The sequence below is a fragment of the Cyphellophora attinorum genome (assembly GCF_001299255.1).
Source record: "Cyphellophora attinorum strain CBS 131958 chromosome Unknown Contig9, whole genome shotgun sequence".
Taxonomy (NCBI): domain Eukaryota; kingdom Fungi; phylum Ascomycota; class Eurotiomycetes; order Chaetothyriales; family Cyphellophoraceae; genus Cyphellophora; species Cyphellophora attinorum.
The window spans coordinates 686898-714730 of NW_017253237.1; the positions used below are offsets into that span (position 1 = coordinate 686898).

General features: G+C 54.6%; 3 protein-coding genes across 3 annotated transcripts; 2 read left to right on the plus strand and 1 right to left on the minus strand.

Moving 5' to 3' along the window:
* Nucleotides 1-915: 915 nt before the first annotated feature.
* On the plus strand, nucleotides 916-19271 carry AB675_9281 (uncharacterized protein; the record flags this gene model as incomplete). Its single annotated transcript, XM_018149800.1, has 3 exons — nucleotides 916-10836; nucleotides 10884-17606; nucleotides 17715-19271. 3 exons carry the CDS (start codon nucleotides 916-918, stop codon nucleotides 19269-19271), a joined length of 18201 nt encoding a protein of 6066 aa, XP_018001375.1.
* Nucleotides 19272-22779: 3508 nt separating this feature from the next.
* Nucleotides 22780-24180, minus strand: AB675_9282 (uncharacterized protein; the record flags this gene model as incomplete). Its single annotated transcript, XM_018149801.1, has 1 exon — nucleotides 22780-24180. One exon carries the CDS (start codon nucleotides 24178-24180, stop codon nucleotides 22780-22782), a length of 1401 nt encoding a protein of 466 aa, XP_018001597.1.
* Nucleotides 24181-25908: 1728 nt separating this feature from the next.
* On the plus strand, nucleotides 25909-27813 carry AB675_9283 (tRNA (uracil-O(2)-)-methyltransferase; the record flags this gene model as incomplete). The annotated part of the gene is made up of 1 exon (XM_018149802.1): nucleotides 25909-27813. The coding sequence occupies one exon, from the start codon at nucleotides 25909-25911 to the stop codon at nucleotides 27811-27813; it is 1905 nt and encodes a 634-aa protein (XP_018001486.1).
* Between the last annotated feature and the right edge of the window lie 20 nt (nucleotides 27814-27833).

Below are 27833 nucleotides of genomic sequence, written 5' to 3' on the forward strand. Positions count from 1 at the left end.
GTAGACCTATATATTAACCTGGGCACGATCGTCGCTGTTACTGTTGACGTCGAGCGTTGCTGTAGGTATAATTCCTGACGGACTTAGCCTGGTTTGTTCGACCACTTTAAGTCCGAAATCTTGCATTGGATGTATCGGAGAAGCCTAAGGAGGTCGGGGTCCTCTCTGAGGTAGGCACAATCGTGCCAACCGCGGGCCGACGGCCATCCTCGTTCAATGGTCTACGACAAGGCACACTACTATGCGCTCGATGTGATCGTCCTGGTGTAAGATCGATTTGTGTATCATCAGCCCGGCTCAAGGTAGGGGTAAGGTAAGACGACTGATGAACATAAAGATTAGCGGGATGCTTGGCTTGAAGATGACCAGCCGTTCAAGCTTTTGGGCGCCGGAGAGAACCGAGGCGCTGCCTCGCCAGAGTCGCGGAGTCGCCAATGCGCCACAGACAGGACTAAAACCTATGTACGAACATACTACGAAATCGGCATCTAGTGAAATGCTTTAATACCAGCAGGGCTACTCCCATGTCGCTCGCAACTTGCTCGACCGTGACGCTGTCAACAGGCGCACTGTTGGATCTATGTACTGACATGTAGAATGAGCCGTTGAAATGGGCTTGGGAAGGAGCAGGGGTCGGCGAGAGGCTGTTGTGACCCAGCCACATGAATTTGATTCGCCCCGTCATGATCAATGAACAACGCAGAGGCAGCTCATCTGCGCAAGTCTGCATACACCGTTTCTGCGTATCATTTATTCGTCTGTGCATATCTGTAGCGTTTGGACCATCTCACAGCATCGTATGCGCCGCCGATAGCCACAAAACAGACACCGCCTTGAAGCGAAACGATGAGTGCGCTGGCCTTAGGTTGTACAAGTTCCCAAGAGTCGGCAACGTAGGACAAGCAGCCCGCGACGATGCCCAAATCCAGCTCCAGTCGTTCAAAGCGCGACTCCGAGGGCAGGGCCGATCGTCGACGTGACACCGACGACGGCTCCTCAAAGCGCTCCCGCGCAGATTCCGACGCCGGTACGTCGTCTCGCCGCAAATCGAATCCACGCGACGATGACATTCACGACGGCGAATTCTTACCTTCTTCAACGAGTTACTCGTCTACTTCTCGCAGCCCGCATCCTGGTGTAGCAGCGCCCTCCTTAGCTTCAAGCTACGTCTCGGCGCAGACAACAAACAATAACAACGGGACGGTCCGTCCAGCCGAACTGATACGCAACGAAAGCATGGCGGACACTGCCGAAATGCGCAGAGAAAGAGAATTGAGAAGAGAAAGAAAAGCCGAGAAGAGAAGCAATAGAAATGGTGTTGTTGACGGCACCGATGACCTTCCCAGGAATGTGGAGAACGACCGTGATCAAGAACGCCGCAACTACAGCAAGGAAACGTCCCGAGGCTACAATAATGACGAGGCCACCCTCCCGGACGACCGAGCTCGAGGACAAGAGCCTGCGCGGTACACCGGGACAGATCGACCGCCACGAGGACAGGCCTCCTCATACTACGGTGACGATGGCCAGTCTGTTGCATACCAGCCAGGCGTGCGCCCAGATGCTCCGAGCGTCGTTTACTCCGCCGAACAGGCACATCTGATGGAGCCGACGACCAAGCCGAATCCACCCCCAGAGCCGAGCAGTATGGGACAGACTGGCGCTGCAGCAACCTATTTTGGAACCGGCGCATACGAGACTACCTCCACGCCATCAAGGTCAGACAACAAGACCAAGTCAAGATCAGACAAGCGCAATGGTCGGGATTCTGAGTCGCGTGGAGACGCGCGTGCCCGCACAGGTCACGCAGCAGAATACTTCTCTGGCGCTCCAATATCTGCTGGCCAGCCGTACCGCACTGAATCTCCTGAATCCTTTGTTGGGACATCACGGCCGCAGGGCCAGCAATATGGTACTGGACAGACTGATTACCAGTCGCAAGGGTTTGCCAATGCCGCTGGCTTCGCTGGCAGTGCGGCTGCTGTCTACGCGGCCGGTAAGGCACACGATCGTCCTCAGAACCATGATTCTCAGCCCGATCCCGGTTTTCGGCTTGGCCAGAACCAATCCGCATTCCCCCAGATGCAGGATCAGTATCGACAGAAACGAAAGGGCCCTCTCAGTAAGCTGGCGAATTTCTTTAAGGACCCTGAGGGTGTTGCGCGATTTGAGCAGTACAGCGAAGCTGTTGGAGTCTGCAAGTACTGCTTTGATCCGAACAGCTCGCCGATGGATGCGCCCAGAAAGCACCATTATCACGGACGTCGAAATTCGTCGAAGCGACGCTATGACGCTGCTGGCCGTGTTGAGAAGGGCTATCGCTACTCATCTTCATCTGACGACGAGCGAAAACGCAAGTCGGGTATGGGCCAGGTCATTGCTGGTGGTCTTGCGGGCGTGGGCGCTGCTAAAATAGGGCAGGCTCTATACGACCGCAAGCATGACTTCGATGACACGTATTCAGTCAAGACAGGCCAGCCTTATTCATCCCACCCAGCCAACCGCAGTCGTGTCAGCTTTCAAGAAGATGTTGCCACTAGTTCGCGCGGCTTGAGTCTCTCAAAAGAGGAGGATCGATCCAAAGGTCGCAGCTCAAGGAGAAAGGATGAGAAGCGTCGGTCTCGACGACGGAACTCCTCCTCTAGCTCATCCTCAAACGGCATTTCAAAGACAGCGGCGCTCGGCTTAGGTACTGCTGGCATTGCAGCTGGACTTGCAGCCTCTTCTCGACCTCGAAGCCGTTCTCCCTCGAAGAGGAAAGGCTACTACTCAAAGCGGATCTCTCCAAAGCACTCGTATGTTGATCTCAACGACACAAGTGCTGGCACCTTCGGCTTCAACCAGTTCAGGAGTCCATCACAGAATGACAAGAAAGGAAAGCGAGCTAAAGGATTCTTCAACTTCTCCAATTCGTCAGGCTCGTCCTCCGATGCTGATCTTGCATTCGGACAGGGCACAGTCCGGCGCAAAGACAGCAGAAGGTTTAAGCGCAAGAATAGCTCTGAGTTCAACATAGGCACGGCAGCCGCTCTGACAGCAGCGGGCATGGCTTTGGCATCCGAATCCGACAGTCGAGGCAAAGGTAAATCTTCTCGGTACGCTGATGTTTATAGGGAGAAGGCACAGGCCGATGGCAGGAACAAGATCAAACTCAAAGATCATGAAACAACGACTGATGCTGATAATGATGACGGCTGGTACGACACTGATGGCGAACACGGCGTTTCCAGTGGCGAAGAAGGTGGCCTGGCTTATGGCCGACGTGCTTCGCCGGCACAGAGTAAAGACTCTGTCATTGAAGAAGGTGGCTGGTGGCCATGGAGCACACCTACCAAGTCTTCAAGAGGAAGTCGTCCACGGCGAGCCGAGCAGGACACACCATCCCGGATCAATCCAATGACGGCAGCAGCTATCGGTGCTGGCGTTGCCGACATTGCAGCCAACACGATGGCCCACCGTGACCAATCTCGGAACCATAGGGACGCATCTCAACCCATGCAAGAGATCGAACCGATACCCGCCAGCGATTTCGTACCGCCAAGTAGTTCTCAGCCGTCACGCAGCGCCAGTGGCCAGTACATCTCAACTAGAGACCAAGTTCCTCTACAGCAACCGCAACCTGTCGTACCTCTACCTCTGGTAGCTGGCGCGTTGGCCGACGGAGCCCGCGATGAGAGACGAACGGCTGTCCAGGACTACGAGAGTCGACGACGACGAAGGCGGGACTCGAGTCCGGCCAAAATGCCTTCCCAAAGTAGCCGAGTGGGCTTTGATGTTCCAGACAAAGCATCGCGGAAGCCACGTGAGGACTCTCGAGAACGCACACGGCAAGAGAAGAAAGAGCGGCGACGCACTGTCGACTTCTCGGAGCTTGCTAATGACGACGAGAAGAGAGCCGCTCGTGAAGCCGAGATTGAAGCCGAACTGCAGAGACTTTATGACGAAGACCGTCGCCGAGCAGCAGAAAAGAAGCGCGAAAAAGCAATCACGACTGCCGCCGCGGTAGCCGTTGGAGCCTCAGTCGCCGCGGCTTCGGCCATTAGCAAGAAGCCTCGTGAAAGCTCAAGCGAGCGCGAACGCCCGACTGCTCGTAAATCAAGCATGAAAAAGACCACCCGAGATGCCGGTGAACCACAACCTGCCGAAAGTCAACAAGAGCGCATCGCTCGCATGGCTGCACAGCGGGTGAGATCCACCTCTCCAGCCCACTCTGTTGAGCACGAAAGCTACAGCGACTACTTTGTACCCAAAGAGCTTGCCGAGCAGATTCAGGAACACAATCTGGAGTCAGCAGCACGGAACGAACACCACGATCATGACGTTGTGGAAATTGCACCGGGTGGCGAGCATCTTGGACCTTTTGAGAAGTTCAACTACGCCATCTTTGGTACCGAACCGCACCACGATCCGCTCGATCATCCATGGGCTATTCCCACGCTAGCACTTGTTGAGCCAACACCTCCAGTGAGTCGCAATACCAGCAGGGCCGCAAGTCCTGCCGTCAGGTCTCCTGCTACGTCGCCTGTTAAGGACAAAGACGTCCCTGCCGCAGTAGATGCGGACGTGAACGCAGATATCGGAGAACCGCTTGAGCGCAGAGGCTCCAAGGTGAAGTGGGGCGACCACGATACCTACGTCTATGAGGTCATCACACCAGAGTATGAGAGGTCGAGCTACATGCCTGAGTCTCCTGAGGAAGCCCGCCCTTCTGATGCTGTACGCAATGCCGCCGCGGCCGCGGCGTCGGCGGCGGCAGCAGCCGCAATGTCGAAGTCTGTGAGCAAGGAGAGGAAGCCAAGTAAGCTCAGTCGTGTGCAGAACCTCGCAGACGGCGATGGGGAGACTGGCGAAAAGACTTCTCGTAACATCCCAGCCGTCGAAGAGATGAGTCCTCAACAGCGCGAACATCTCTCGAAGGGCGGAGACTTTGGTGATATGCCAGGAACATTTGATAGGTCATCAACTGCTGATGATGAGGAGAAAGAACGTCAACAAGCGGCGGCTCGCGAAGCCACACTTGCCAGGATTCGTGGCATCGCCAAGAATGCCATGGACTCGCGACGGAAGCCAATTGATGGCCAGCCTGCCGACGTCGCCGAGCTCACAGGAAGGGGAAGCAGGAGCGAGCGTCGTCGCAGTGAGCGTGCTGGGACAATTCAGGACACAGTCCAAGGGGATCCACCCCCAGCAACGTCCGACAGCCATGTGCCGTCCGCAGGTGTATTTGATTATCTCGTGGACGAGGACGGTCAACCTCTGCGTCCAGCCTCTGCTCTTCAGTACGAGGGCTCTGGAGTTTCAAATCGGACGCCCATCGAGCACGAGCGGGTCAGGCCTCGCGCGCATGCCGAGTCGGAACGTGACAAGACTCGCGAAGAGGATGGTGCATTCTCAAAGCCAAAACGAGCAAGTACGTTTGGTGAATACGCTTCGGATGAGAAGCAGAACTCGAAAGGGAGGTCTGCTTATTCGTCTGATCCAGAAGATCGAGAACGTTCTCGAGAGCGATCCCGGGACGGCGACAAGCGTGCTTCGAAGAGCGACGTTGGCTTCGGTACTACTGCTGCCGTGGCCGCCGGGACTGCAGCAGCCAGCCTGGCTGCCATTGCCGCCCAAGCCAGTAATGCGTCAGACAAGAAGACTAAGCGTCGATCAAAGCGTGAAGACGACATCATTGGTGATGATGATGCTGATTCCGTAATCAGCAGTCCGGCAAGCAGAGACGATGACAAGAAGTCTCGCAGACGTTCCAAGCGCGACTCAGAAATCTTCGACGACGATGATCGATCTGTGACAAGTTCAACGGCGGACTCCAGCTCTCGCAAGAAAAGTAAGGACAAGAAAGAAGAGAAACGCTCCAGCGGCATCTTCGGCAGCATCTTCGGAGGATCAAAGAGTGACACGAGTACAACGAGCAAGAAAAGTTCGAAGTCGGCCAAATCTGACAGCAAATCCGCAAAGGATGATGACGAAGGTAAACAGCGGAAGCGCCGCTCAAAAGGAGAAGATTCCTTTGATGTTGAGCCAGCTCCTTACAGCCGCAGCGTGCACGAAGAGGACGAGAAAGATGATTCTTCATACCGACCATCAAGAGATCAGAGTGTAGACGATGGCTTTGTCTCGGCCGACGAGCACAGAGCTGTAGCATCATCACAAGATCACGAGGAGCCGTCTTTTTTAGCGGAGCGCCCCGAAATGCCACCTCAACGACCAACGGATACTCCAATGGCCACAGATAAGGATGGTGTCTCGGGGCCCACAGTCACTACCGAACGCGACCTACAGCTCGAGACACCTCCAGGTGATGCAGAAACTGCCACGCAGACACCGGTGTCCAATCGAGCCCGCCCTGTGGCCGCGCTGAGAACCAGTGAGCTTGGCAATGTGCCAGGTGTGGCTTCTCCCACAGCTGTGCCAATCTCCTTCAGACGTCCGCCGCCTACAAGTCCAGCCACACCACGCGCCTTCTTCAGCTCCCCAATCCCGAGTCCTCAATCTCCTCTCAATACGCCACGTACACGACAAGGACGACCTAAGAGCACCGAATTCCGGTCTACCGAGTTCCGGCCGCTGTTCCTTGTAGAGAAATCGAGATCAGAGAAGACGCCCATCCCAGAGGTTGAGGAAGACCTACCTTCACTTCCATCGAGTCGCACAACCTCTGCACGTGCATCTTTCGAGGATCTGCGAGGCGCAGCCGAACAACAAGACCATGTCGGTCTCGAGTCCCGAAGGCCTAAGAACGAAGATCGACCCCGCCGTCACAGTGCTTCATGGTGGGACGATGAGACCACCAAGCGCAGGCAATCTCCTGATTATCTCGACTCTCGAGCTGCAACGCCCGTGCCAATCAATGTTCAGCGCAAGCGTGAAGAACAGCAGCAGCGTGAGCAACGAGAACGAAGAGGACGGGACCGCCTCGCGGATAGACCAGAGCTCAAGTATGAGTTTCATTCACCCAGTGAGCTCCTGCAGGATCCAGCCACACTCGCTGAGACGACTGGAGCCGAAGTGCCCGAAGAAGTGCCGAGAGTCGGTAGTCCACTGCCCAGCGTTGCAAGCACGGAAGACTTCATGAGTGCAACTGAAGGCCCTCATAGCGAGCGCAGCCGCTCCCGGTCTAGATCTGGGTCGAGGGGTCGTCGTGACACAATCACAGCAGCTGGCCTGGGTGTCGGTCTCGGCGCTTTGGGTGCTTATGGTGCCAGTGAGTGGCTGGCCCAGCGTGAGCCCGGCCGAAATGACGAGCACGTAATCACAGAGGACAATGACATGTATGGCGAAGACACGCATGAGGCGCGACCCGGAGAGATACAGCCACGTACAATTGCACCGGAGCATGAGCAGATGGCCCAGAAGAGGATGCCAGAAGGTCCTGGCTTTGATGGTGTCCCCAGCGAGTCTGTAACGGCAGATGCGCAAGAAGACCGGATTGCGCCAGTCCCTGGCAAGAAGTCGAAGAAAAGCAAGGAGAAGACGACAGATAACGCCAATTCTGCTGGAGCTGAAATGAAGCAGGACATTGCCGCTGAAATTCCGATCACAGTCACAGAAGCAACGCCAGCCGAAGACTTCGCAGAGGCTGATGAATGGAACTTTCCTACGACAAGCAAGAAGGGTAAGAAGTCCAAGAAATCCAAGAAGGCAACGCCTGCTCCACTCGACATAGCCACGGCAGAGGCCAAAGACGAAGAAGGCCACCGCGCCATTGACGACGATGATGTGCCATTGACAGCTGTACCTTCGTTGACGCCGGACAGCCAACTCGCGCCACACGAGCTTGACATTGATCGATCTGTTGGACCCACATCACCGATAGATCAACAGACTCCTGCGCCATCGGATGAACCTACAACACTAGACGAATTTCGTGACCGGGATGCCTTCCCCTTCGATACATTGCCTGCGAATGAGACCATTTCTGCCAATCCCGAGAACGCTGCCGATCGCACAGAAGAGTCCCATTTGGACCTCACTCCTTCTCTGGAAGAGACCAACAAGCCACACGACACGCATGGCGCTTTCGAGGAAGCATTCGAGCGCGCTGTCCGCGCTCGCGGTCTCAGCAATGCTTCCAGTCGTGAAGAAGCGCACAATGCGTTTCTGCCGAAACACGACAACGCAACCCAATCCTCGTTGACAGAGACATCGCCTGCTCTCGACGAACAGAGTGAGCGCGTCAGCGGCAGCCCTGGTGCCGGAAGCGCCGACCACATTGAACAAGCGCAGCCCGCCTGGGATGATGGTTTCTCCACTACGAAAAAGTCCAAGAAAGAGAAGCGTAAAAGCAAACTGCGCGAGAGCGTTCACTTCGATGATTTCGTTGAAGCGTCTCCAGCTCACGATTCTGGTGTATTGATCCCAGTCGACGCCACTGCTGAGTCGATAGAGCTCGACGATACCCAGTCCGGCCTCAAGTCAGCTGCAGAGCTTATAGAGGCGCCTGTCGAGGCAAACGAAGAGGAATGGGCACCTCTCTCGAAGAAAGACAAGAAGAAAAAGAAGAAGCAGAGCCGAGCTCTGGATTTCTCCGAATCAGCTCAGCCTTTCGAAGAACCGATTGCAAGTCCCTTTACAGCCACACCGGATGCTGTTGACCAAAAATCCGCTGATCTGGTCGACGATCATGCGGCGACCACCGAAGAAATGGCGCGTCGTGTCGACGACAACGATGCAGAACGCGCTCCTGCTGCTTCCGATGGAGACGAGTCAAAGCTGGATCAGGATGGCGCTGCTCAACTTGAATCGAATGGCGCCAGGCTCGACGCCAGCGCTGCAGATACGATCCACGACGTGCAGCAGACCACAAATGATCCTGCAGACCACATAGCAGAGATTGAACCTATGGAAACATCTACACAAGCATCTGTGGGCGACGAGGAGTCGGCATGGGCGCCTCAGCCGTCCAAGAAGGAGAAGAAAAGGATGAAAAAGCAGAGGAGGCAAGCATTCGACTTTGACGAGCCGAGCGACATCGTCGAGGAAGCTCCAGCACACACCGCGCTCATCGACTCCGGCGCTGACGTTGTCGCCGATCCAGACAACGAATATGGTGTGCCGTCGATGTCAAAAGGCAAGAAGAGCAAGAAGGACAAGAAGCGCAACGATACATCGTCGACGTGGTCAGATAGTATGTACGGAGCGGCCGTGGCAACCGCGGCTGTAGCAGGTGGGACTGCTGCGATGGCGAAAACAAAAGACGACGATGAGGTGACACAGCCCGAGATAACCGAAAACGATGCTCTCTCAGGTGATATCGCAGACGATGCCAAGCAGCATGTGGATCCTTCCAGAGACCAGCGACAAGATGAATTCCTGACAGCAGACATCGATGCACCGGAAAAGGCATCTTTGACATCAACGGTACCTTCAGCAGCCATTGACAGCGATGTCTTGAATGAAGAGTCAGAGACTGTCGACGAGAACGCCAGGCCTTCAAACGAACCTGCCATTGAACCTGCAGAGGACGAGTGGGCTTTCCCTGTCAAGAAATCCAAGAAAGACAAACGCCGCGACAAGAAGCGCGTTCCGACCTTTGATGAAATTGCTGAGCCTTCTGCTGTTTCCGACACTCTCACGACGATCGAACAACCTACTGAGGCGCCACTTGGTGATGACCCAGTCGTGGAGCGCTCTGCTTCGCCCCTCGACGAGACCATGAAGTCAGAATCTGCACATTTGTCGGCAGTCAACGAGGGATCCACGCTGCAGGCGGATCCTGAGAGCTCGACGATGGACAATGTGTCAAACCCCTCAATTGATCACGCCCTAGTGCCATCGGAGACGCCGATCGAGGAAGCAGCAGAAGACTTCGCGTGGGCGCCAACCAAGAAGTCAAAGAAGGACAAGAAGAAAGCTAAGCGTCAATCAAATGTTGACCTGAGCGAAGAAGTCGCACAGCCCGAAACTGAGAAGTCTTCTCCAGCCGATGGTGGCACCGCTCCTGTTGTTGAGGACACGCCGAACTCGACTCTCGGAGTCTTGGTAGTAGACAGTAATGTCACGCCAGCAGAAGCAGTTGAGGTCGAAGCAGCTGGCGACGATGCATGGGCCCCAACCAAAAAGTCGAAGAAAGACAAGAAGAAAATTAAGCGTCAATCAACGGTCGACTGGGACGCAGAGCCGCTCGAATCAGCAGAAACTGCTCCCACTAGCGAAGAACCCGGCACTGTCGCTGCAGATGATACCATCGTGCAGCCCAGCAACGCAGGGCCCGAGGCAGACCCAGTTGAAGCACCACCGGACGAGACATCCCAAATGGAAGAACCGGTAGTCGAAGCAGCGCCTATCGCCGAAGACTTTGCTTGGTCACAGACATCAGCGAAGAGAAGTAAGAAAGACAAGAAAAAGCGCAAGAGTGTTGCCTTCGAAGACTGGACCGAGGATGCGTCGACTCCGTCGGCGGCTGACCCTCCCGTCGATATTCCACAGGAGCCCCTGACCGAAGTCCTACACGAATCTGGTGCTGCCGAAGCAGCTTCACTGTTGCCGGAGATACAGGACGAAATCAATGCTCGTGCCCTCACCGAGGGTCAAGCGGAGATGAACAAGCGTGGTGACGAAGTTGTAACGCAATTGCAGCCGCCTTCAGTTGAAGAGGCTGAAAATACCGAGGCGAGGATGATGGAGACTGCGCAGCACGACCCGGTCCAGCAAGAACGTACAGAGCAGGACGAAATCAACACAAACGCACTCATGGAAGGTCAAGCGGAGATCGAGAAACAAGATAACATCGTCGACGTAGCGCCTCACGCACCTTCTCGCGAAGAACTCGAAAATGTAGAGGCAGACATGATCAGGACTGTACAGGAGGATCCTAATCAGCCTGACATCGGAGTTCTGCCATCTCCTCAGCAGCACCAGCTATGGACGAGGATCCTCAGCAACTGGACCAGTCTTCGGCACAACTTCCTAAGGTCGTCGGTGCAGCAGATCGCGACATCGAAAGTGCTGCGGCTCCAGCTGAAGACGAGGAATGGGCTCTTCCTGCAACAGGGAAGAAAGAGAAGAAAAAGAAGAAACGTGCCTCGACGTTCGATTTTACTGAAGAGCCTATAAAGACAGCACCTTCTGAGCCCACGATTGATCCTGCTGCTGCCACTGAACGCAACGAACCTGAGATGGTTGAGGATGTTGACTGGGATATCGCTCTTTCGAGCAAAGAACGCAAGAAGCAGAGAAAAGCTCTCGAGCTAGCCGGAAAGTGGCCGCCCATGAAGCGGCGAGAGACATTGCCTGATGCAGCCACGGAGAAGTCTGGCGAGGATCCAATTGAAGAGCCCGCCCCTGAGCCTGAAGTCACCACTGAAAACGATGTACCGAAACCCTTGCAAGACTCAGCGTTGGAATCAGTCGAGATGGTCGAAGATACTGACTGGGATCTTAATCTGTCCTCGAAGGAAAAGAAGCGGAAGAAGAAGGACCTTCAATCTGCAGGAAATTGGCCGCCAATGAAGCCAAAAGACGTCAGCTCAGCTAGTGCAGACTCGGCAGCTACACCTCCTGCCCAAGTTACTGAGGACAATGAGATGCCCATTCCCGCAGAAGCCACAGGGGAGATTGTGCCATTGCCAGAAGCCTCCACTGACCCTCTCATGGTCGAGACTCTCGATGAACAAAATCCTCCTGATGCAGATGACTGGGCTCTGCCTTTGAAGAAGAGCAAGAAAGACAAGAAGAAAGCTAAGCGTGGATCTGCCATCGATGACTTCAACGATTCGGCGCCAGCTGCTTCGACGACAGAGTCCACAAGTCATGCCACGGACCTTGCGCCCGAACAAGCCGCTGAAGTCCCTACAACTGTCGAGGATACGCTCGACCATGATCGGCCTGGAGAAGAGCTCACCCGTGACGCTGATCCCGAGCAGCAAGTCGCTGAAGACGAGTGGAATCTGCCAGGTTCATCGAAGAAATCGAAGAAAGACAAGAAGAAGAAACGTGCCACGACCTTTGATTGGGACGCTTCCGCTGCCACGCCACTGCCTGAGGCAGCATCTGATGAACATGCGCCAACAGCCGCGACCGAAATTGAATTGCCACTGGAGGGATCTGTTGTGCCTGAACTTCCGCGGGAGGATGGGGAATTGGCTGCCAATACGATCGCCCCCGAGACATCGAAAGGGGTCCTTGAGAGTACGGCGAACCTCACGACCGGCCCTGACGGGCCTCTCAGCTCTACGGGCATGGATCGGGAGGTCCCCGAGTCAGGAGCCGACAATTTCGCCGATGCTGCAACCACCGAAACTATTCTCAACGCCGCCGATTCAATTGATGCTCCCGAGCGGCCTCCAACTCATCTCGATGAACGTACGGCGGTAGCAAATCGGGAAGACAACGTACCAGACGTCTCGGCACACGACGCCGCCGACCGGAGCATTCCTGCCGCCATCGTATCCGAAGCGCTCGGCCGCGAGGGCTCCAAAGATGCTATGGCTGATGATGACCGGAGTCTCTTGCCGGACAAGAAATCGGGGCCAGACCAACTTGCCGAAGCAACTCCGTCCGCAATTGGTGAAGATGAAGCCATTGTATCATCAAAAGCCACGGAACTCGAGCCAGGCCCGCGACTCCAAGAGCTGGACGTGGATGATATCGGCCATGCAGAGCGCCCTGCGCTGAACGTTGATGCCGACACCGAAGAGCCAGAGCAAGAAGACGACACGTGGGGCTTCACCACCAGTAAGAAGTCAAAACGGGACAAGAAGAAGAAGAAGCGGACTCCTACTTTCGACTTTGACGAACCTGTCGAAGCGTCCGTTCCTCACGTCGAAGCTAGCGCAAAGAACGAGGCGCTGACTGAGTCGTCAGTGAACCGCGATGTCGGTCTTGATTCGCCCTTGGCGGGACCAATGCTCGAGGGCGACGATGGCCATTCACTCGAGGGACCGCATTCTCTACCGTCTGCGACCCCGGCAGTCCAGACTGCTGACGAATCAGCTGCTGATAAGACGGTGCCTAGCGTGGTCACGGAACCGGAAGTGGAAGATGATTGGGGCTTTCCTCTTTCTAAAAAGAAGAGCAAAAAGGACAAGAAGCAGAAAAGCGCCAGCACCAATTCGCTCGCGGACCCGGATGCCACGCCAGCTTCACTCGGTGATGCACAAGTTCAACCTGACGGGCGAGCAATTGACGACGCTGCGCTGACAGTCGAGCCTCAGTCTGTGATAGAGACAGATGACCTCGACCGCGTGTCGGGCCAGGGTGTGGAAGCCGTCGACGACGATTTCGAAAGCCTCAGCAAAAAGGACAAGAAGAATAAGAAAAAGAAGCGCGGCTCGACCTTCATGTTTGATGACCTTGACGAGCCCACTGCCGGAGCCCGTACTGATGAGCTTCCGAAGTCGATGCAGCTCCCTGCGGAGGACACCCAGCACAACGTCGAAGATGACGCATCCACAACGCAGTTGCAAGAACCCGACAGTACTCAGATTGATGAAGGAGGAGTCTCTGCTCGTCGCCGAGACTCCATCGCTGCTGAAGCCAAGCCTGTCGACGCTGGCGATAATGCCTCAGCACCTGGACCAGTGCCGCAATTTGTCGAAGACACTGACTGGGATCTTGGTCTCAGTTCAAAGGAGCGCAAAAAGAAAGAAAAGCAACTACGTAGTAGCGGTCAGTGGCCACCCATGCGGGCTCTGGCAATGCCTGACGAAGCCGAGAGCATTGGCCAGCAATCAGCGATTGACTCCGTCCCGATGGATGAGTCCCAGCAGCCAGAAGTCGAAATGGTCGAAGACACAGAATGGGACCTTGGTCTCAGTTCAAAGGAGCGCAAAAAGAAAGAAAAGCAGCTTCGTAGCAGCGGCCAATGGCCGCCCATGCGAGCTCTGGAAATGCCCATTGAACCGGCCCAAAAACCAGCGCCTGACTCCGTCATGGCAGATCATACCCAACAGCCAGAAGTCGACATGGTCGAAGACACGGAATGGGACTTTGGCCTCAACAATAAAGAGCGCAAGCGCAAGAGAGAGCAGCTGAAGGCGGACGGCAATTGGCCGCCAATGAGAGCTGTCGAGCGATCAGAGCAGGTTCAGTCCGCTGCTTTGCCAGCACAGCAGATCATCTCAGAAGAGGAGCAATCTTCAAGTCTTCCGATTGCCTCAGAGCTCGATAGTTTCGGCAAGCCCGGCAGCATGGATTGGACCATTTCCGAGAAGCAAGACAAGAAGTCGAAAAAGAAAAAGAAGCGTGGTTCTGCCTTTGATTGGAATGATGACACACCTACATCGGGAGTGGAGTCAGGCATGATAACGCCAGCAGTCGCCGAGTCTCACGAGAAGTCAATGATTGATGCTGTTGATGGAACTTTCGCAGCGGGAGCAGCAGCAATGGTAGCTGGGCTGCCAACATATGACATAGACAATGAGCACATCGCTCGTGAAATCGAGGCTGATGAACCACAACCTTCGATGGCGGACACCGACGATTGGGCCCTCCCGGCTCGAAAGGCCAGCAAGAAAGACAAGAAAAAGCGCAAACAAGTTCCCGGTGCTTTCGAAGACTCAGGCACGGCAACTCCCTCCACCCCGATGGAGCTCGAAGAGCAGGCCACAACTGCTGCCGTCGACGCAGATGCCGACAAAGGTCCACGACCACGCGAGCGATCCGTTGCGGAGGCATTTGATGATGTCCTGCTCATGGACAATCTGCAGCGAGATCGAAGTGCCCAAAGCCACGAACGATGGGCACTCGAGGATGAGTTCATGAGCGGCGAAACACCTCGTCATGATCTGGTCGATGATGGCGAGATGGTCGCCGACTCGTCAGAAACCGCTGACCATCAAAAAAGGACCATTGCGCTTGCACCACAAATCTCTGAGAACTTTGCAGGAGCGACCCAGGAAGTCGATGGGCAAGCAACAACAGACACACCATCTGCTCACGACCCAATGTCCGAGGTTGAGCGGGTCCTATCAACGACCACGACAGAATCGAAGAAGGACAGAAAGGAGAAGGGCCAGTCGACTTCGGTGGGCGAACTTTTCGACGAAGCAACACCGACGGCTCCGATAGAAATCATGGCTTCTCCTGTCGAACCTACCTCTACCTCCGCAAGCGCGCCCGAGACGGAGACGACTCGCGGCGAGCCGCTTGAATACGGCCTTGCTGAAGATGGCTCTTGGGACGATGCCTCAAGCCAATCGAAAGTGAAGAAGTCGAAGCGACGATCGAGCGAGGATCTCTTCGAGACGCAACAACGAGGGCCGTCCTCCCACACCCAGACAGAGGTAGCACATGAAAGTATTATGCCAATCTTTGGAACTTTAGCGGCTACTGCAGGTGCAGCAGCGCTCGCGTCAGACGACAGAGATCGATTGCGTGAAGGTAAAGAAGATGTCTCACGCGCATCATTAAGCAAGAAGTCGAAAAAGGAGAAGAAAAAGAATCGTCAAGCTGAATTCTATGAACCCGGAAATTTGTCCGGCCATGCAGCAGAAGCGAGTGACGACGATGAATCGCGTGCTGCAGACAATCATGCAGACTTGCCAGCCGATGAGCGTCAAGACCGCATGCCTGGCGACCTAGAGCAAGAAGAGGTCCAAGAGTACGGTCAGGCAGGATCTTCCGAAAATGACCAACGAAGAAATCGATCAACCGAGTTCTACGAGCAAGCTGACACGATGGATGTTGACAACTTCGATGCCAGAGCACGTTCGCAGGACTTATATGCCGATACGGCTCCAAATGAGCCGCTGGCAGATGCCGATCAGTATGACGCATATGGCTTCAGACCGCCCAAGAAATCCAAAAAGGGCAAGAGAAAGAAGCGCGACTCGAATTACGATGACGAAATCGGCGAGGATATCGCTGCGCCAAAGCCAGTGAGCTACGACATATCTCAAGATAAAGACCTGCCCTACGTTCCAACACCACCCCCAGCGATTGCAGAAGACTCTGGTCCCGAGCTTGTGAGCTCTCCACAAGGCATTGAGCACGAGATCTTCCAAGACTACGAAGCGTCACCAGAACCGGGCATCGCCCATACAGACACCAAACAGGAGGTCGATGATTGGTACACGTCCACATCAAAGTCGAGGAAAAGTAAGAACAAGACTGACAGCCTCAGCTTCCGTCGCGCTGACACTGTCGACAATATCACGTCCATGTACGGCGATCAAGCTAGCCCTCGCTCCAAGCCCAGCCAATCGGAGGATTCAGCCTGGGGCGGCGGGCGTCATAGGTCAAACAAGGACAAGAAGAAGAGTAAGGCGCCGATCGTGTGGGAGGAAGAGACACCATCACTGGATTCTCCATCAAAGCGAGCCGCTGCCGAGGAAGTGGCCGATGACTGGTACTCGGCAAGTCCAACAAGCAAGAAGAGTGGGAAAGGCAAGCGTTCATCTCGGTCTGATCATTCTCTTCCGGACGATTCCAGTCCTGTCGAAGCTTGGTCAAAAACAGTCAAGCGAGCCACATCTGGCGGATCATTGCGCGAAAGCGATGGTTCAGAAGTCAGTGCCAGCACACGTGAACGGCGGCGCAGACGTCGACAGTCCCCAATCCAACAGGACTGGGCTGGTGAGGAACCGCCAGACTTGCCGCGAGACCGTGCCTTGACTCCGCCACCGGAGAGGGATGATGTGTTCGACACTGCTCTCGGTGTGGCTACAGCAATCGGTTTCGGTGCAGGAAGTCAAGCCACCGAGCAACGTGACGCCAAGTCACGCCATCGCGATATGCCTCAAGACGAACCTAGCTGTTCCTTCGCAGACGTGAAGCCGGCGAGAAGAGATCTCATGGCAGACGTGAATCGTGATAGCGGAGTTCAATTTGAGTCACCTATTGTTGGCACAGCAGAGGAGTCAGTTCGAGACAGCGGCTACGGCCATGATTGGGAGCGTGACCCAAGTCATCGAGAACATCTGAGACCTGTCCGACCGCAGTCACCCACGAGCTCGAGTGAAGATGTTCGGCGACATGTCTCTGCCAGAGAACATGCTACACTGGGCAGAGACTATGACCAGCCATATTCGCCGGATCCCATTCAGTCAACGTCAAAGGATCGCTCGTCAGTGGTTTTCAAGTCTTCGCCTACCGCTCCAGGCTCTACACCACGAGTATCTCAGATCGACACATCGATAAGACGATTGCACTCACCCGACGGCCTGCACCGTTCTCCGAGTGTTCACGGCCCACATTCGTCTCGCGATGGTTCGGTCCACCGCTCACTCGACAGCCGCTTGCCAGGCTCGCCTCTGGCTTCCAACCTAATCGACCGAGCCTCGATGTCTGGAGTCGATCGCACGGTCTTCTCTCCTTCGCCAACATCGACAAGTTATCCTCGCTCCCCACCAAAGTCGCCGTTGCATTCGATCCCAGAAGACGGCTCTCAATCTCACACTGACAACCTGACGAAAGCAGCTGTTGTGACGGGCATTGGTGGTGTCCTTGGAGCAGCCGCGCTGGCCTCGGCACGTGACTCGAGTAGCTCCAAAACTCTTGGCAGATCGAAGTCGCGGACCTCGAGTCTGCGCAACCTGCGCGGAAGCTTGACTTCACCAATTTACGAGCCGAACACTGGCTCATCGACACCGCGCAATATTGCGCATGATCGCACTGACGACGGCGGCAGAGCTGCCGCCGTGAGCCGTAACATGGCTGATTTCGTAAGTATTGCGAGCACTGTTGCCATCCGACCTCGCGTCATTTGTTTACCATTTCTCCAAAACATATATCAGACCCGGGGTATTGATGCTGACCATCAATTGTCACAGGATGGCTATGGGCACCGTCCCGCGAGCCCTATGTCGCCGACGCGGCCTCCTTCGATCACGAAGCGTCGAAGCATGCAACAGATCCAAGATCTCCAGACACGCCTCGAACAATTGGCCGACGAGAACCGCAGCCTTGCCGAAGCTAAGATTACGGCAGAGCGACATCTTGAAGAGTTCCACTTGGACCAGCACAAGAGTGAATATGCGACGCAAGAAGCACTTCGCACTGCAGAGGCGCAGTTGCGCGAACGTGATGAGAACATTATCAAACTGCAGAGTGAGATTGCTGGAATGGCGCAATTGCATCAATCAAGTCGTGGCGGCTTCGAAGGAGAAGAGGACAGTCGTGAGCTTGAAGCGCTGAGAGCGCAGCACACCGAGCTCTCGCAGGGCATGGACAGCATTATTCGACACGAGATCGACGCAGCAATGATGCAGAAGAATGCTGAAGTGGAACGACTGCAGCGTGAACTGGCTGCCGCAAAGGAAGAGATCCGTGAGCTGCAGAGCCAAATTCTCGCGAGAGGTGTGGGCAGCAACGCGGATGATGGCATCGTGGACTTTAAAGACGAGGACTACTTCGATGCCGCTTGCCAACAACTCTGTCAACACGTACAACAGTGGGTGCTCCGCTTCAGTAAGCACAGCGACAATCGCGTCTGCCGGAGAACAGATGAAGTCCGCGATGAGAAGATCGTGGATCGTTTCGATAACGCCATACTCGACGGCTCAGATGTCGACATCTACCTTGCCGACCGCGTGCGGCGGCGCGATGTGTTCATGAGCGTTGTCATGACCATGATCTGGGAGTATGTCTTCACACGCTACCTTTTCGGCATGGATCGCGACCAGCGGCAGAAACTCAAGCAGCTGGAGAAGAACCTTTCAGAGGTGGGACCCGTCAGCAGCGTCAATCGTTGGAGATCCATCACCCTCAGCATGCTCAGCAAGCGCGGACAGTTCAAGAGCCAATGCGACAACGACACCGAGGCAGTTGCGATTGAGGTCTACAATACGCTCAGCAAGTTCTTGCCGCCGCCAAATGAGGTTCAAAATACAATTGTGGACAGCCTGCTGAGTGTGATGCGCAAAGCCGTCGACTTGTCGGTGGAAATGCGCTGCCAGAAGCAGGAGTACTTGATGCTTCCACCGCTACAACCGGAGTATGACACGAACGGCGATTTGGCGCAAAAGGTCTACTTCAAGGCGGCCCTTATGAATGAGCGCTCAGGTGAGACGAGAGACAACGGAGAATTGGAACGGGATGGAGCAGTGGTCAGGATGGTGCTATTCCCATTGGTCGTCAGCAAGGCGCTGATCAAGGACGAAGATGATGGGGAAGAGCGGGAGGAGGAAGTCGTGGTCTGTCCTGCACAGGTTTTGGTGGCAAGGGAGGATGCGAGGAGGAGCAAAAGTCGGCAGAGCGCCGGCACGGCGAGGAGCGCCTCGCAGAGAGTGATGAGCATGGATGCAAAGAGTACTGGGAGTTTGATGAGTGGCGTTGAGGCCGCACCTGCGACACATACGGCTGCGACTGGTGCAGGCGGTGTGTTTTGATTGGAGCCATGCATTTGAGGACCAGGAGGCGTTGGGACCTGCTCATTGGAAAGCACATTTGACGGCCGCACGCACGAAAGACACAAAAGTGAAGCTTTTACAGGTTGAGCGACATACCACGACGATGTTACGAATCTCATAAGGCATTCTTTCTGGAGCAGTCGAGCGTGGACAAATTTAGCATATTGTATAGTATCTAGCACTGATCTAGTCGCCGCAATAGTTGATTGTACTTTTCATATCCTCGCTTGCGTGAAGTGAACACATGCCATCACGCTATTGCCAAATCTCAGACTCGACACCGAAGTTATTAGCCAACGTCAGCCTAGCTAGAATTGGGGCCATCGGGCATTAGGGTGCAAGTGGCTGCGACGTACGCTTCAGCAGTTTAGTAGCTTTGCACATGCCAGCGGTCTTTGGAGCTCGATTTGGAGCTCCTGGACTCATAAGAAACCTCGTCTGCCGGCGGCGTGGGCTCCTAGGCTGGGTATTAGCGCTCACATGGTCGATACAATCTTGCTGAGTTACGCCATTGGGTCTAAGCAGTGTGTGCGCCTGGTCATGACACGGCTCGCATTGGATTCTCACAGACGGCAAGAGCCTCTGATGCAGGTGCGATGCGTCTCTCACAGACGGCAACAGCTCCTGGTGCAATTGCGATGTGTCTCGGCTGCAGCATGCGCATTCTGCCTTGCCCTGGCGTTGAGAACTTTGGTCTGCGTGCCCTACCTAAACGGTACGCCAATGCTATGTGATCCGTCATGATCTCTCGTAGTCCGTAGTCGCAATGGACAGCAGGATCCTCGTCTTGAGCTTTCGGGCAGAAGTTGCTGTGCAGGAGCGCTGCAGGTTTGGTTCGCAGTGACGAGTTATTTAGCTGTGGTTCGCAGTCTGGGCAGTCGAGCTTCAGCCAATCACAACTTTAGCGAGCTCCGAGATCAGGCGCAAGGCAGCCACCAAGACGGAGCTCGAGGCCAATTGAATCACGCACGTGGAGTTTCTGCCTCAAGCAGAAGCGCCTTGTCATTATGCTTTCCAGATGAGGGGCGGAAAGTCAGAAATGCTCAGGCTGTGCGTTGGGTGAGGCCAGACCACGTGCCATGGGCTCTGAGCTCCTTCCCGGGAGATCTGGCTCTAGGCGTCTCGGGCACTGTTGTGCAAGTCTTTCTGGGCCTTATCTCGTGCCCGGAGTCAGGTCACAGGCCGCTAGTGGGATTCTTTTGGTGGCACTGCGGTGCCTGAAAACGTGCTTGATGGGTATGCGTTCGAAGTTGAACAGTGTTGAAGACGCCGCCGAGTACCGGATACATAGCCTGGACACAAAGCTCAAGCATTCAAGACATCAAGCAGCTCCATTGACATAGATCGTAGGGTATCATTTTGGATAAATATAGTCGCTCATGTCTAAACTCCAGCCTCAAGGCAACAGCTGATGCAGGCGAATCAGCGCCTAACATCAATCTCGATGCATCCACTATCATGAAAGTCGTTAACAGCGTATGTGAAGCAATGCACTCGCTTCATCGATGCTTCTCCCTGTGATTGTCGAGAAGCTCTTGGGTCATGAACTTTCTACCGCACGTGGAACAGGTGTAGACCTTCTCAGGATGTCGGCGCACAGTGTGCTGAGTCAGGCCGTCCCGTCGTGCACAAGCAAACCCGCATTCCGGGCAGCGGAATTGCTGAGGATTCTGATTGTCCTTGACATGGCGCCTCCAATTCTTCGCCGCAGCAGCACCAGTGAAGGGTCGGGCGCCGCATGCACAGTGGATATTGCCGTCGGGGTCAGATTTGGCTTCTGCGATGTGGTTAATAATGAATTTGGGGGCATACGAAGCATGGAATGCATACTGTGAGCAGCAGGAATTTCAACGCTGCCTGGACCTTGCGCGGAGGTGCTCAGCTCGCCGTGCTCCGACACTGTCCGAGGAACCGTCGATGCCTGACTGAATGGCTCTGCTCGTGGAAAGGCAAGGGATTCATTTGACCAGGCGCCGACGAGGGCGATATCGGTGGGGTTGGTATAATAGTCTGCAGTAGCTAAGCCGAAGAACTCGGGACTTTCGATGAGCCCGGTAATGTGAAGGTCCTGGTGAAGGGATCATTGGTGATGTTTGCCTGGCTCGTGTGTAGAAATGCATCTGTAGGTCGCCTGGTGTAGGGAAAAGATGCCTCGCCGGTGTTCAGGAACGGATTGAATTCGGCGAAGGGACAAGGATCGATGCGAATTTCAGGCATCTGAGACGACTGCATGCTGGACGAGAAAATTTGGTGTTTTGAAAAGTGAAAAATATGACTTCTTGTTCAGATGAGCTTCGAACCGAATTTCGAGAGATTCACATTCGAATGCTGTCAAAAGCTGAGAGATCAAGAAGAGATGCGAAACGGCGGCGGGGACCTCACAGGACAATATTATCGACGCGCGGGGATCTGAAGATAGGGAAATCCACGGACAGCACTCTCAACCTCAACTTCCCTCAGAGCTTACCGTGCTGCAGACGCTGGGATGTTTCCTTGCATTGACCTCGAGATGTCGACTCTCAGTGACTGCAGGATCCGTAAAACCCACCTTCTAAAAATCCAGCCATGCGATTCGACAAATTCTTTTTCGAAAAGAGGCACTCGGCCAGAGCGGGGATAGGGCCTCAGCCCGTCCAGTGACTCAAACCACAGCTTGTCATCGTGCCTAGATGGCGTTCTTGCTGGAGAATAGTTTCATCGATCCGTACGGTGGCCTGCATCCCGTGACTTGGGCGTTCCCAACTTGGTTGGGAACGTGGGGTAGCCCCGGGAGCACATTCATCATCGGCAAAATCCACACCAGAATCAGCCATGCTTTTCGGCATCAACAAAAGTCGTTGTAACCATTGCTTCGGTAGTATGTGTTTGTTTGGAGTCGGTCTGAAACTTTGCCGCAATGTGATGTTGTCCGTGGAGAAAAAAGAGCATGATAAGCCCCAGTATCTGTCCTTTGTGGGTGCACAGAATAGCTGCGACTGATGTGTGAGATCGCCAAATTACGAAGACCATCAACAACATGGGCAAGCAGGAAGCGCAGAGAGAACTTATTAACCTTCGAGAGTCCGGCTATATATCACCGTGAGCCATTCATGGGACTGTATGGGACTTTGGCGTCATCCCTGGGATTTTTGGTTCAGCCCGCGGCGGCCCCTAAATAACGCCTCTGATTGGTCGAAAGCCAAATCGGCTCCAGACATGGAGTCCGCATCTGAGGACTTTTGGCGTTTTTCCCTGTGCAATGCGAAAGTCCCAGCTAAGATCTTTGGTTTTCCGTACCAAGGTCGTCGTCCACTCGTCTGTTGGGACTCTGGAGTTGCCTCGTTTGCCTTACTTCTTCTGTGCCCCGGCAGAGGCCAATGAAAGTTCATCATCTGTGCGGATGGAAGGCGAGACAGTGGGTGTTTTGTGTCAACGGAATGCATCTGTGAACGATCTTGCTGAACATCATGTCGTTGGCGCTCTTTCCCTGTATTGGAAGTCTTGCCTTTCAGACTATAACAATGGACTCTTTCCGCAGCCGTTGGGGACTCGTAACGCCTTCGAACGCACACAATGAACCGGCCTGATCCTCATCAAGTCCAAATATTCCTATTCGCTCGAACACTTGCGTCTCTCCAGTGAGACCCTCTTTCAAGAGAAGCCCAGCAACGGGCACAGTCATACCCCCCGATCGCCCAGCCCAGTTAAGACAGAGAGGTAACAGCCATGCATCCATTTCATAGACGCCCATGGCCGTGTCAAGGTATACGATAGCTTCCATCTCTGGCGGTGCTTTTCGCTGCTCATCTTCCCAGGGCGGCCTCTGTGTCGAAGATTGAGATACTACGACCGATGGCCGAGTGATTGTTGACTGATCGGTTGTGGAGACCGCAGGGTGTTTGAGTTGTATTGTATAGCCCATGTCTTCCCTCAGCGTCCCCCCTGGATCGGACGGCTTTACTCGCAGATTGACGGAAAGCAGAGGTGCTTGGACGTGCATCCTCGCCGAATGGATCGCTCCCGCACCGAAAGCGCCAGACGATCTGATATCTGTCTCGGTGATGATTGCTAGGTGTTCATTAGATCCCCGCGGCCAATTCCAGGTGATGCGTGCGTCAATTGATGCCCAGGACCAAGACGGTGCTCGATAACCAGCTTTGTTGAGGGACGCTGTTCGTCGCGAAGGCAGGCCATCGGCTTGGAACTTCGTGGGCACATACCACAGCAGCGCTTGCGGTAAGCTCGAATTGTCCCAGAGCCCTGCGAGGTAACGCTCGCCGGTCGCAGCACCGATCTTACTTGCCAGGCCTGATATTGCGATGAGTTTGTCTTCGGCAAAGCTCAGACCACAGTCCATGTAACGCTGCACCATTGTAGTCCAGCAGTCGTAGGCCTCGAAATGAATGTCATCAGTCATCCGTGGCCGGCGAGATATCCAATTCAACCAAGATGTCGGGTTCGATGACTTTAGGTTTCGAAATTTCGGACTGAATACTCGTTCGCCTTTCCTCCATGCTTTCGTCCGCCAATTGCTTAGCTGTTCCGGGATGCCATCTGGATAAGCTTCACAAGCCTTGAGCTCTCTACACTCGAAGAAGAACTGCTCTTGTCCAAAATGAATGGTTCTAGGCGCAAGCAATCGTTCTTGCAGGACCCAGCCTCGCTTGTGTAGATGCGTATCTAGTAGTGAGTTGCACCAGAAATCGTCGTAGCCCAGAATATAGCTCTTTTCGGAAGATGGGGACTGGGGATCCGGTACGAATGATGGCTCGACAATCTCTATAGGTCTAGAGCCCAACAGAGCCTCGTCCTCATCGCCGTGGGTAGCTGCGATGTTACAGTAGGATCCCGAATATATGTCGCCCATGACACTGGCTTGCATGAGCCAGTCGACCTTGGAGTCCTGCATGATGCACAACGCATCGATCCATAGATATTCGACTCTCATCCAGCGAGCAATATCGATCACATCGCGAAACTTGCGTGGCAAATGTGAAACATGGAGTCCCTTCTCAAGATGCTCGGAATTCGACGTCGTGAGTTGGTAACGGCTCCTACCCTGCGCGTAGCTCCAGCAATGACTGAGAGTGACGTATCGTGGCTGCGGACAGTCTGCTCGTACCTGCCAGTATTTGTCAGCCTGAAACGGGAATTTGAGAGATATTCAGGGGATACAGGAGGCAGAATTGAGCTCGATGCGAGACAGTCGTCATTTAGCCGCCAGGGGAACTTCAGAGATGGCCCAGAGAAACATAAAGTACCTCGCAGAGGACTATGAAGGCAATGCAAGACAAGAAAGACTTACTCCGAAAGTTTCCAAGCGTACGACTTGCTGGTCTGGAAGTCCAATGTTGAGGAGCCTGATGGGATAGTCACCAAGCATCTGCCAATTCTCTCGACATAAGCCGTGCTTGTGGTCACATACACCAAGCCACTGGCGTATCTGAGCCTCGCACTCGGGTGCAAACGTATTCTCTGTGATTTGAAAGCGTGTTCCAACGTCAGGCAAGTCGCTTCGCGGAAACAACTTGAACGATCCCATGCATTCGATGATTCTCGTTGTGGCTGCATCGACCAGATTAGATTCCTTCAATTCGATGGTGAATTCGATTGCGTAGCGATCGTTACCGGCGCCTTCCTGGTGAAGCTCGAAGAACGTACGGCAAGTGTCTAGCACTTGTCGGCTCGAACCTGCACAATAGCGCCAAATGCTGTAGCAGACATAGCATCCTGCAGCGCTGGCCGCAACAAGCGTGCCATCTTCAACATGGTGAGCCCCTCGCCACGCGTCATCAATCTCTGGATAATCGAATAATTCTGGTTTTGGTCCTATCCACGCACCCAACGGTTGATTCACCTGTGCAAGCACTTTCCGGCACTCATTGCAGAGCATTACATTCTTGTCAGGGTGGACTCCAGCACTGTATTGATGGTCTAACATGATTAGCACTTGAATCTCAGGCCATAGACTGCCTGCTGTCCGGGACCTACGAGCTGGATATATAGGCACTTACACAGCGTCCAGTCGCTCTGGTTACGTACTGCTCACCGGCCATATGAGGGCTAGGAGCGTGCTGGTGTCAGAACTCTGGAGCACAGAGGAGCGCAACAGCAAGACATTAAAGCGCATTGCACTCACACGAGGTCCAAAGCGTCAGAGAGAAGTGTTGTGATGCACATCGGACTCTCTGACTTGATAATGGATCCTAGATCCCAAGTCAGGCAGTGAAACTTGAAGCAGGGCGGACTTTGGACGAAGATTTACCAAAGGTCCCCACGAAAAGTCCCCTTCTTCCAACCACAACTTGAACATGCGAGTCTAGCAGACTACGCCCACGTCCATCACTTCAGAGCACAAACAAATTTTACACCGTATGAGGCCTAGGTACATGCCCTTGGTCAGCCTTGTCCTGCTGTACTTGTCGTGACGGCGCTACGAGTTTTCAAGGTGTGGCACTGGAACCTGCAATTTCCGCATATGCCCCATGAAAGCGGAAGAGCAGCCGTCCGCCAACAGCAGGCGAACCGTCGCATGGCGAGATCGATGACTCTGGGCAACTCACACCGCAGAAAGCCAGACGTCACTTCGGGAGTAATTCGACGCGCTCAAGACTGAGTCGCGACGTACCCGGCCACGATGACAGCACTTGCCCTGCACAGCGAAGGCTGGACATGGCATTCAGCTGATGAATATCGCAAGCACGTCCCAAAAAGCGAGCTACCGCTGTCCAAGTTCCATGAAGTGACCGACCTGTTACTCGATAATCCAAACTTGAACTCATCACATCTATTTCGTGCAGATATCCTGCTTGACTCTTCGAGAAGGCTCAAAAGCAGGGCACAGAAGGAGCAGGAGTATCAATCTCTTACTATCGAGCAACCCAACGGTAGTGCCTCAGAGCCGTCAGCCTGTGTTCGCAACCTCGTGCTCAATTCAGTGCCACCCTGCCGCACAGTCGTAAGGCAGCTAATTCCTCGAAACCAAAACCTTGATCGCTCGCTCCAACAGACCTGCTACTTCTACTCATTAGCCGATGGCTCAGAAGCCGTGGTATATGTTCCAGACGTCGAAAGCGAACATCAGATCCCTTGGTACCACCCGAAGGTGCGTGCACTTGCCTATGTTTACGAGTCTGCAGATCCGCAACAGTCAGTCCTGAGCATCCACATTGCCCCATACGGCGATCTGCAAACCTACATCATTCCTGACCGACTGCATCGAACACTGTTATCGCTCTCGAACACCTTCATCCGACTCTGCCGCATCAATGGCTCCAACCAGCAGGATCACGGTCTCATATCGGAGGCCCCCGTGGGTTCAGAGATCGATCTTCGACCATCGGCAATCAAAGACACCATAGTCCCGCAGCACATAGTACAGGACACCTACGCTCGTTTGAAGACCGCATATGCGGCCGAGCTCATTGCGGCCTGGGTGGAATTGACACCGCCAGAGAAGCACGTCTTTGAAGACTTGGCGATTGCTGCCTTCCTGGTTTGCCTCTGGGAGAAGTCGTACGGCTCGCCGTCGAAATTTCCCGGCTTTGTTGACCTTGCATGCGGCAATGGGTTACTGGTCCACATTCTGCTTCGGGAAGGCTGGCACGGTATGGGGCTTGATGCACGCCGCAGAAAGACGTGGGACAGCCTGAGTCTGGGAGAGAATGTGCAGGAGAAGATCATTGTACCGTCGCTGTTTCTCGACAAATTGCGCTCTACCAACGACGACGGTTCGAAAGCAGAGTCTTCGATGGAGGGGCCTAACACCAAGACGCACAACGCCATCTTCGGCGCAGGCACATTCCTCATCTCCAACCATGCAGATGAGCTCACGATCTGGACTCCGATCCTTGCTGCGCTATCCGACCCAGCAGATCCACTACCGTTTCTGAATATCCCATGCTGCAGCCACGCTCTGAGCGGCGAGAAGCATCGCTACAACCCCAAAGAAGTGCTGCTCGGTCATTTGAGCACACCCACCAGCCCGAACCTTCGGAGCCCCGAGACTGCCGCCTCAGACACCATCGACGACTCGCAAGTCAACCACGCAGCAGACCCACAGCCCCACTCCGGCTCCCTGAAAGCACTACGTGCCGAGAAACTTCCCTCTATCAGCGACACCGCCGTCGACAAAAGCATGTATGCTTGTCTCACACGGAAGACAGTGCAGATCTCGCGTCGATTGGGCATTGACGTGCAGTGCACGCTAATGCGGATCCCCAGCACCAGGAACATTGGCGTGGTCCATTTGGGAAAACAGCGCACCACGGCTGCTGCGGGACAAGTGCCGGAGCAGAGGAAGGAAGAAGTGGAGAATGTCACGAACGGGGAGAACAAGAACAATGACGAAGGATCGTCGGCTGAGTGGCGCAAAGCCCAGGTCATAGAGGTCGTGGAGCGCGAGTGCCAACGTAGCGGCGGTATGCAGCGGAGCGCAGAGGTGTGGATCGAGCGAGCGCGGCGATTACATGCAGGTGGAGGTGGGAAGGGACCGAGAGGGAAGGTCAATTTGGGAGGGCCTCAACAGGTAAAGGTCGACTGAGCAGTGGCTTTGAGCAATAG